Raw genomic sequence first — 11469 nt, 5'->3', positions numbered from 1 at the left:
GAAAATGACGTCATTTCTCAGTATTGAAATACATTTTGCTAGGCACTGTCGATTTCTAGACGATCAGGCCCTGGTCGCTTACAGCCCTGGTAATTAAAAGACGTTACGGCCCTGGTTTGGACGTTCCGTCCCCATAAATTATAATCGATATAATTTACGGCCAGGGTCGTAACGACCAACCTGTTTTTGGGCCGGAACGTTCAAGCCAGGGCCGTAACGTCTTTATTTACCAGTACCGTAGGCGACCAGGGCCGAGTCGTCCTGACACCCCACTGATTAACCAGAGAAGTTGATTCTGGGCCAGTCTCGACTGAATTCACGGCAATTTGATCAACATGAACAATCCACGAGTTATGTTCGATTCGCAAGAGCCGATTGAAAGAAGTGACGACAGCGGTATGTTGGACATTTATGTTGGATTAGTCTGCTAAGTGAGAGTGCTATAGGGAGCGTATTGAGTGTTTGTGCCTGTGTGTGAATATGAGGAATAATTAATTCATGGTAGGTTATAAGCCCGGGGGGTCACTCTATATGCCATCACTACCCCATGTGCGTTCCAAATTTAGCGGAAAAGGAGGGTGTTTTTCACTTTCTAAAGCGGGCCCGCGCGGGAGGCAAATAGGCCCCCTTTAAAATGCTAATGTCTGCAATAGGCCCCCAGGAATAAACTAACAGGGGTGCTGTGTCCGCTGTAGGCCCCCTCTTGCAACAACCACTCCTATACACCGCCCTAGGCCCCGAATTGGCGGACCCATAGCCCGACCAGGCTCTTCAATATGTCTGCTCTAGGGTACTAAAATTACATTGCGTCCGCAATATGGGGTATGGCTTGCCAATGTGCTGCCAGCCCTAGGGGCTATTATTTTTTAGCAAGAATGCACATGGTGTAAAGTTTTTATATAAAGTGATCCCCCGGGGTTGTATGTGAGATGGGTTGTGCGAACGGCATGTTATGTCGACCTCGCCGTGTGCAGCACGTACAGAAAATTCGTAATCATCAAGATTCTGGTTCGGTAAGAATAATTTGCATAAATATAAAATGGTAAAGGCCATGGTATTTTGTCATGTTTTGACGTCAGAAGTTCGGAGATATGTCAGCGAGATTGATTCGAGCTACACACTACTGTTATGTGTATATTGTTCTGATTGCGACTTCGAACCAGAAACAGAGGGATTCTACTTTATCTTAATCACTTTTTAAAATTTGAATCAATTAATAACAATAATGCTAATGGTACAGTTATCAGACCGTATAAAAACGAGGTGGCAGTTACTATGGAAACAAGGTCGGTAGGATGCAATATTAGAGTGATATATTTAAATAATAACACATGTTTGTAAGGGTAATATCACGATGTGTTGCCTGCCCAAGGGATGGTGGTCATGACCAACAGCTCGAGGGAAGACAACAAATCGCGATATTGCCCGAATGACCATGTGTTATTTATTTATCACATCGAGCAGACATCCACCATCCGCATCATGCACAAATACATCTACCATACACCACACACACCCGCTCTAAAATAAAATAACAACACTTATATGCAATATAAGTATGCAATATTTCATTTTATGTATTATAACAAGTTTCACATTATTCAATATCATACATACATTGTTTGCTGAAAAAACTGCAAAATACACACAGTAAATGCTATTTTCAGCCACGTATACTTTTTTTAGTAACCGTGTTTCCACAGTGTGTACAACTCAATTTATCGAGTATAACATTTTTGAAATGAATTGAGAAATTCTCAAACGCAAGTTATTTACCTCTCGCCAGATAAAAAAATGTCAGAGTACCGTGGAATCGAAGTGATTGAAATTACTTACTCACGAACGTACTACACCTTCTATTCGCAATTTACACAGCTTAGAGCGTTTTCGGTTAGGGGCGGACCATGATATCTTGGAGGGCCAGGGAGATTTTTGTTAAAAAACAATTCTATGACAATGCTTGAAACAAAATGCTACACTATATGTATGTAAAAAAAAAATCTGAAACTTTCAGAACCCCTGAAAAAAATTTCAAGAAAAGACATGACAAAAAAATAAAATTTTTGAAGAAAGATTTTTATTGATCCTTTCCCTCAATTTCATCAACTATGTTGTTTAGCATTTTTTTTCACAATGACTTTCTGCTGTATTTCTGTATAAACTGTCAATGCATTGATAATCACTGGTGGATTGATGAACGTCTCACCGACTGAGGGCAGTATTGCATTAGCTCACTGAATACGTAACAGATGTATTATTCCGTGTTAAAATATTTCAGGTGTGATGTAAATACCACTGGGGTGTTCTAACTTTGTAGTTAAATGGGTCTGTATATTTATATGTGTCGTAATCGATTTATTCCAGATTGTACATTTCTGTAATGAGCTCATGGACCTAAATAGTTGTTACCACTAATTTTAGTATAGTATTGCTCGTTGTTTATTTGACGAAGACTTTCATATATATAGTCAGTTGTATTCATGATTGCAACGCCACGACCTTTGTCGAATGGTTTTATTACAATTGTGTTATCATGATGTAGTCTATTTATTGCTGCTCTTTCGGCAGAATTCATGTTTTGTTTGTTGGTAGTAATTTTGGATATTTCAACTTTGGTTGCCTCAATGTAATTTTCGAGGCTACTGTTATGTGAGTCTGGTGGGTTCCATGTTGATTTCATTGTGGAAGGATGTTTTTGAGATTGTTTATTGCACATTAAATATTTAATACACATTCTCCTAGATAGCATAGACATGTCTCTGAGCAAAGTGTGATAGGTTGGCTTAGGTGGGGTTGGTAAATAAAGTAGTTTAGTGTACTGTTTAGAAACCTGTTTTGAGACAAGACATCCAGGAGGAGGACTGATAACAAAACCCTTTCATGATGTTAGAGGGCTATTATACAAGTCATCTACTTTGCTTAAAATAGTGGAAAAAATATAAACAACTGTTGAGTGCAAAAATAAAAATTAGAAACAAGGTCTGCTGAAAAAAAAAATCCATATCAGATAGGGGAAAAAAAGTAGGCTTCATTTTAATCTTCCAGCTCCCCAGGATATCAAATTGCCCTCCCCTTACACGTCCCTGGCATGTTCGCTGTCTATTTCGAATGGCTAAAGTTCCTTCAAAACCTTGAAAGCAACCAAAAAAAAAACAGCGGTCGGGTAGCAGGGGTGCATCGGACGACATTTTTTTCTGCGCAGTATCGTTGCGCAGTTGTTTCAGTGACGTCATCCATGTGATATACCCATGTAATATCCACTTTGCGGGCATTATACCATGTAACACCCATTTTTATTCAATCATAGCAGACGTAACAGCAGTGAGATGTGATAAATCCTGATGATGAAATGTTTACTGATGGCACAGATGACTTTATTGATACTTGTCGGATACGGCAAATAATTGTCCCTAAACTTATCTCACATTAATATATTCATTTATTTATGTATTTGTTTGATTGTTTATTTATTTATTAATTAATCAGATCAACAGACAATCGGCATGACCTGACGACATTCCACATTTTAAACACACAACGGTGGTTATACGCACAAAGATGAGAATGTGGAATAATTTATGCCTCAACAGTGTTCGTGTTGGTATTTGCATGATATTATCACCAGTAATGCTTTCTTACTGTTTATTCTTCATTCATCAGGGGCCGCTTTGCCCTCAACAACGTGCACATTCCCCGCGACTGAAAAAACAAAAGAAAAGAGGTGTTTCATTTCTCACAGCAGCGAAGACGCGGAGTGGATTAAGGAAATGATAACAAAGCTGGAGAAGGAAAATGATATTAGGTGCATCTATGCAGAGAGGGACTTTTACCCCGGCAAACCAATATTAGACAACATTGTAACCAGCATTAGAAATTCTACTATAATCATCGTAGCGTTGTCGCCAGCCTTTCTGGATAGTCGGTTCTGTGAGTATGAAACCCAAATGGCCCTTATGGAACATCTGACAACAGCTCCGAAGCAGATTGTTAGTATTCGATTGAAGGAGTGTGTAATTCCCGATTTTATATCTCATCTCACCTATCTTGACGTTGAAGATTCTAACTTCTGGGAAAAGTTTTTGTTAATTCTGAAAACAGGTAGGATAATAGCGATTGTCCAATTATTATAAATTCAGTGAGCTTTTGTTCGTTTGTTTACTTATCACACTATTCAGTCTACGGATTGTAAATGTGTGGAGAATTAGTCATCACAAAGACATGTACACAACACATATTTCAGAATACATACATGCAGCTTGTCACATAGAAGTGTTTGCATTTAAGTTTTCTTTTTCAGAACATACTGACTGTGACTCAGGTTGGCCAATTAGTACTGTAGCTTCCCGTTAGCTCTGTAGAGGAACAAGGGGACCTGGGTAACAGTATAATTGTGACGGAATTTATTTACTGTTTACTAGCCGAATAAAATATCAAATTTGAGAAACCAACAAAACCGAATACTTGCTTACTTTTGTAGGTAATTAAAATAAATATCGTACGCGGGAGTATATATTAAATATACAAGAACGCTTGGAAAACTACACTCCCCCTGATCAGTTGAAAAAATAATGAAAATTCAGTAAAGTCCAAGAAGCTGGAACAATTATAGAAATAAAATAATCAACGTGAAGGGATCGGAGTGGTCAGCTCATAATGTCTCTATTAAATTAAATATCTTCGCCACCCAGATCATAGTATCTAACCATTGTTGAGTTTAAAAAATAATCGATATGACAGTGAAAACAGGACGACAGTATCAATGCAGAAGTGACATTAAAATCCATGATGCGTTACATTGCAGAAAAAAATTCCCGTCCCAAAATGACAAAGGGCATTTTTTAATAAAATAATCAGTGGCGCGTGAATTCAGGTACAGACTATAATTTTGAATTGCTGTTTTTCGTCAATGTATTCATGTATTTAATACTTAAATGAATTCCAAAACTCTTCTAGTATATTAAGTGCGAATGGAGATAACATGTTATGGGGAAGGAAGAGAACTGTTTTTTTTTTACTTTAAATGTTTAGTCCAATGAAATATGCGTAATATAAGTAATGGGTGACGGGAGCATCGTTCATTTGCATAGTTCTAAATGGTTGCACACTCGTGGCAACAATTAATTAGGCTGGGAGATATTTTATTTATAGTTTGTTATTTGTTATCACCTAGTGATAGATTATTTCACCCCATATAATATGACGTAACAATAAGTAACGTTAGAGGCAAACGTCGTTTTTCCTTCTAATTGCATGACTAGCTACTCTGTATAATCAGTCTGGTGTTGTTTTCCAAGTTAGTAATAGTAATATTTTGACCTCACAATAAACTACACTTTCAACATTAATTACGTTTAATCGAAATGATTTGATTTTTGGTATTGTTGTTTATTATTGTAGATTACCTCCATCATATTTACTTAACAAACAGTAGACTTCATGTAGTAGACACCATTTTTAGCTGAATGCTGAAAGTATGTCGCATTTGTTTACACTAAACACCTATTAAGCTTGGTCTATTGTCATTGAATTGACATATTCAATGTGTTACAGAAAACAAGATTATGTGAGGTTTTTCTTTATTTTTCATAACTTGGGAATAACTAAAAATATTTGTTATGCAAATTGACCCACTATTAGTAATTTACATTTGACATATTCGCACGAACATCAATGGAGGTTTAGTCCCATTGCAAGCGATTTGTCAAATACTTTAATAACTGTTTTCATATATCACATCAATAACATAGCATCGGGGGTTTTAGAGAGAAACGACTAGTCTAAGATAAGAAGTAATCCTGACATGAATAAACACTAGCGGTAATTTGATTGGAAATTCAGGAATCACCATTTTGACGACTAATTGCAAAAAAAAGAAAGCCAGGCAAAAAAAAACCTGGACTCTGTTATTTCCTCTTTTTGCAAAACTGTTCGCTTATGTTTATTTATGAGTGGAAAAATGAAAAACATACATTTTCAAGGAAAACAAAAATATGCACTCAAACGTCAAATGTTAAATAAATTCACAATAAGAGCTGGCCAAAAACATATAACATGTGTATAGTCAAATTGTTATAAGAAAAGAAGTGGCCCGAGTCTCGTCATTACTTGTGCTACAAATGTGATTATTCCGGAGAAATCGCACTAAATCATGTTCATGTAGCCGTTCTCATCCCGCTCAGTATTACTGCCAGACAAACACACAGCAAGCTTCATATTGTATGTTCCTAGAATTATGTATTGTATACAACAGATCGTCGTAATGTGAATTTAAATGCGCTTACCATTCTCTAGATACTTATAATTCACATGTCACCAGTTGACTATTCAAACGCTTGTGTTTATTAGATGGCAAAATAATAAAAAAATAAATAAAAAAAAACAAGTTATGGTTAACGACAGCACCTGTTGCAATTAGGGGAAATATTCATGCCTAAGATAAAGTAAAATGGCCAAAAAGCTAGTCCTGTCAATTTATTATCCCATCACAAATTGAACAGTTATAGGCAAAAACAAATGACTGCCAGTCGGTGGATTCGGTCTAGGGGTTATGACTCCGAACAGCTGGACGAGACCGAATCATTTCGAACTAGGATAAGTAAGTAAGTAAATAAATAAATAAATAAATAAATAAATAAACGAACAGACAGACAAATAACTATGCTGTTTTTTTTTAAGGCACAACAGGAGGTGTTGGATCCCAATTCGCATCGACACTAAGTAAGTTATCTGTAGTATCTGGAGTGAATATCATCAATTTATTGCCTAATATAAATCGTGAAAACAGAAATCATTTAATCACATAATTTTTTATTTAACAGACAAGTACAATGGTAAAAATGTCTGGTGTATACCGTTCAGCGCGTATGCCTGGAGCGGTTTTGACTATGAGGGTTTACATAAAACACTTTCATCAAAGGGAATTCGGGTACGTTCATTGAAATACCGTTGTATCTATTCTATGGTTTTCGCTTCATATGTTTGATTGTCTCTGCCCGATTTATTGTATCATTGTATTACTAATGCATGTACTACAGCTGATAATCTCAGTGATATGCTAAATAATATTTCTGTTTTATGATATCCATGGACAAAATTGACATTTTTCTTTTAACATTCGTAAGCTTGATTTATTTTGATATTGGATGTTTTAGGAGCTTCTGAAATGCAGGTTTTGTTTTAGTCATATTCAATATTCGGCTTATTCTGTATAAAACACATCTTAAGGCATTACGCATCGCTTAAACATGGCGCATTATCTGTTAATATCCATATATTAGTAGAATGATACGTGTTACTATATATAAATATGTTTGTAAGCTATTTATAGTAATAACAATAATATTATTTTAATAATATTGTTTTTCTTTCTCTTGTTAAGGTACCGAAAAATGTAACAACAAATGCTCTTGACCACGTATGGCACAACGTACAATTTGTCTTCATGAATTGGTTTAGCAAAATACTGCTGTTAGCCAACTACTTCAATTCAGCATTATTAATAATACCATTGATACTAATTGTACTGTGTTATAAGTTATTCAATGATGTCATTATTGCCATGATATACTACGCAATATTGGGCATTTTATTAATTTCTATCTTATCTGGGATTTTTTTGAACTGGGTAATTAATTTAGTATATATCACGTAATTTTTGTTTTCACAGTAATTTATACAGTGGCGTATTAGCTCACATCGAAGATCCTAGGGCAATTATTCCACGGATACAAATTACTAGTCCTACTTAAGATAGTGGTGGTGGGGGGTCGCTATACTTAAGTTATCCAGGGATTTACCAGCCATCTTTCTGTATTTGTGTACTGCATTTAGTGCCATCGAAAAATGTATAAAAAATATATCCTTGGGTAGAAAATAAATAAGTAAAGCGGGTCGACGGGCAACGTATCTCTGCCTATTTCACATTAAATGATTTATTTGGTTTGAAAATCCGCTCCTCCAAATATTCGTGTTATAAGTTCTGCATCATACATTATAATTATTTTATTTTCGCTAGGCAACTAATTCGTTTAAGGAACTATCATACACAGTGAATGAACGCCTAATAGACCATGGTTTAATAACTGCATTTCATTGGAATGAAGTGGACATTAATTACCGTGTATCCTTTATTGTCTATAAATTCAATTTACATATTTTGCAAGATATATATATAACTGATTCCAATGTACATTTTTGATTAGACATCAGCCATTGTCACAATTCTATACGCGTACATTATTCATTGTCCAGACAAATCAATATTTTTTCTCAGTATCTCATGCAGTTAGACTTCATCTACTTCAAATCAAACATGTGCTTAGTAAGTGTTCATTTAATTGTGTTTGTTTCAAAAATTGACACTCACGTATTGTTGTTAAATATGTATAATGATATATTCAAAAGGACACCTATGATGATTCCGATAAAAGACATAAATACGCCAAATAGTAGACAAATTGTCAGAAACTATTATTGGTAAAAAAGTACATATAATTTATCATTACCCTATAATCATACATTTTTTCATTCATTCTCTCATAACATAAAACTTGTAGGAATATCTAAAAATGTATCTTGATGAACGATGTGAGAAAGAAAAAAAAGAAGTAAGTTCATAGACACATTACTATATTTGTCCTAATAAATGAATGCTGTTGAAATTGGGTGGATACAAGACAGAAGACAAAGAATTAAAGCTGCAGAGCAGTCTTGTCGGGTCCAAGTTTGAAGGTTGAATATGCCTTATTATGTAGCCACTGGTGTACCGGTATGTTATTTTTCCCAGAAAATGTTTCTGTCATACTTGCTACATGCACAATATCAAGTTGATCAGTTAAATCATTCATGAAACACAAACTGGGGCTTTTTTGCAAAAATCCAAGATGGCGGCTCAACCTTGTGACTTTAATATTTATTATTCCTACAAGAAGCTACGTCCGTATATGTTAAATGTCCAATATCCAGGTGATCGATTAAAAAAATGACCTAATTTGTCCCATTGTTGGCGAAAATCCAAGATGAACATTGCACTCGTACATAACCACTTCCTGTTTAGTAAAAATAAAGATGGCAGCCAAACCACGTAAGCGATCACACAGAGGTTTGCAAACTTTAATGAACATTATACATAGATGTTATTGTCAAGTTTTTTTTGTCGTTTTTCGTTGTAAAAATATGGCGAAAGAGTGACCGCTAACATTTTGTTCATGGCATAGGTAGCCCACATACCATGCAAAACATGGACACCATAATTTATGTTAGTATTACAATGGTTATTATGCAGAATGAAAAACGACCCTTGCTTTCTATTTCTCAACGCTTCCGGAGAGAACCAAAAGACGAGATAAAAAATACATCTGTAAGTACTAATATTGTTTTACATATATGCTAACATATCATCGACCAAGATAACAATGAGAGTAACATTATCGCTACTGTAAATGGCATTTTCCCGACTTCGCATAACACATGGAGATATAGTTGCACTATAATCATGAACATACAAACAATTATGTGCCACCCAGATTAGATACTAACAATAATATTTTATATTTTATATTCAACCAGGACATTGCCAAGAAAGAATTGATCAAGATTAGTAGTCTGTATGTACACAAGCTAATGAATCGAACGTTACTACATCCAGTCACTGGACATCGTCACGCCACAACCGGCATGTGCCTGTGTCAACTTGTACAAGCGGAAGTGTACGAAGAAACCATCTGAGTCAATAGAGTGATGTAATTGCGGGCGACCTATAGAACTGTCATTTAGTACAACATAATTATGCACAAACCTCTAATTCCATGTACACCTGTTTGAACTCGAGTTCTTATTTTGACAGGTTCTCTGAATGTATTTTATATACCACATAGCATAGAGTCGAAATATTTCACGTATTTATTTATTTACATATATGTTGTATATATGACTTAATCTGGAAAAGTACTGTAGGTTTTGTGGAACACATATGATATTGGGATGATAAAAATAGTTTCCAAATATGTTTTGGGGGAAATAGTTATTAGAAAATATGAGTGCTGTATATTTATTAAATAAAATTATGTAAAATAAATTAGAAATGTAGAAGTTATAAAAGATATTGTATTGTTTTGTCTTTATTTTAACCATCATTTAATTAATTATTTTGCTCGATTAATTTAGCAGCACTAAGTATTATATATTTGTCTGGGAGTAGATATATGGATTAATATAACGACAGTTGAATGTATGTCTGATTTCGCCTGTAACTGAATAGTGGAACATTATTTAACATATTTTTTCTAGAAATGTGGTCGAATTTTGATTCAAAGGAACAACATCAACTTAAATGACATCTAGTTGTAGTTCAAAGTTTTTTTTCTATACGTAACTACGGTTAACTTAAGCTTAAATGTAGTAATAATTCCGTACGATTATAGCTATATCATTTATTTAAACTCCTTTGTATAACCCTCATTTTGTGATGATGCGGGCAATATGTAATTGACTTGGTATGCTAGTTTTATTAATCCACAGTTGCTATGGTGAAGTGTTTTGTACCTTTGAGTTGTTTCCTGGATTGGCAATACTAATGAATAGCTTTATGATTTGATAAAATAGTAAATTCATATTGATTATGATATTTGTTTCTTGCTCATTTGTGTTTTTACGTTTAACTTGTGTAATATATTTCCAGTTTTTCACATTAGACTCTTACTCAGTCACACAACTTTTCATGACATTAAATTACATTAAAATATCCTTGGAAGCTTAATTCAAGTATACTTTATTGTAAATGGACATACAAACAATTGTGTATATTTCTCTTGTATATCATGGCAGACTCGTGTAATAAGACGGTGTCGGTTAAAACATACAATGTATGTGTTATAAAGAAGCATATACACATGATCCACCATTTCGTATTCTCCCAACCCCTACTTCATGAATACTACGTTTGCTGAACACATATGTCGTGGCCATTTCCCATTCACTCCGAAGCTAGTAATCATATTACCAGTGCTTCCCTAAAACCGTAATATATATAGCTGTATTTTAACTATGACCACGGTAATGAGATGGGTCCCGATTGATTTCTTGAATACGCGCTCACAAATAACGATTAATGTGTTCTAGATTATTAGTTTTCATATTGAGAGCTCATAATATCATATTTATCACAAAAAATTACTAGACTCTTTCAATAATATCTTGTATTGTAAGGGCACGAATGAGCTTCTACCACGGTTTCTAGTAACCGTGCTTCTATCTATATTATATGTACGCAGATCAAATAAAACAACATCTTATAGTTAACGGTGTGTCTCGTTATCGTTTGTTAATTACACAGCAATGGGAAACATTAAACTTTCTAGTGCTTCAAAGTATCACGCTAAATTAAAATGCGTCCACAGAAAACTGTGTTCTTTTTACGTACGGATATAAGGACTTAATCGTCCCATTTTACTTATATCGAACGAGGATGAC

The 11469-nt window shown here is 34.8% G+C and overlaps 1 protein-coding gene across 1 annotated transcript; it reads left to right on the top strand.

Moving 5' to 3' along the window:
- The first annotated feature begins 15 nt into the window (after nucleotides 1-15).
- LOC100366444 (uncharacterized) lies at nucleotides 16-10098 on the top strand. The gene is made up of 10 exons (XM_085492082.1): nucleotides 16-396; nucleotides 3661-4098; nucleotides 6676-6717; nucleotides 6819-6925; nucleotides 7379-7624; nucleotides 8015-8119; nucleotides 8285-8320; nucleotides 8556-8606; nucleotides 9284-9358; nucleotides 9568-10098. Exons 1-10 carry the CDS (start codon nucleotides 336-338, stop codon nucleotides 9724-9726), a joined length of 1320 nt encoding a protein of 439 aa, XP_085348208.1. The 5' UTR covers nucleotides 16-335; the 3' UTR covers nucleotides 9727-10098.
- The last annotated feature ends 1371 nt before the right edge of the window (nucleotides 10099-11469 follow it).

This window comes from Saccoglossus kowalevskii, chromosome 17 (assembly GCF_978046115.1).
Source record: "Saccoglossus kowalevskii chromosome 17, keSacKowa6.1, whole genome shotgun sequence".
In the NCBI taxonomy this organism is placed as follows: Eukaryota; Metazoa; Hemichordata; class Enteropneusta; family Harrimaniidae; genus Saccoglossus; species Saccoglossus kowalevskii.
This window is presented reverse-complemented; position numbering and strand designations above follow the sequence as displayed.

Coding starts and splice junctions, on each gene's coding strand:
- LOC100366444 (XM_085492082.1), top strand. CDS start 336: ATGAACAATCCACGAGTTATGTTCGATTCGCAAGAGCCGATTGAAAGA. Junction 6,718..6,818: donor CCAATTCGCATCGACACTAA/GTAAGTTATCTG, acceptor TTTATTTAACAG/ACAAGTACAATGGTAAAAAT. Junction 7,625..8,014: donor CTGGGATTTTTTTGAACTGG/GTAATTAATTTA, acceptor TATTTTCGCTAG/GCAACTAATTCGTTTAAGGA.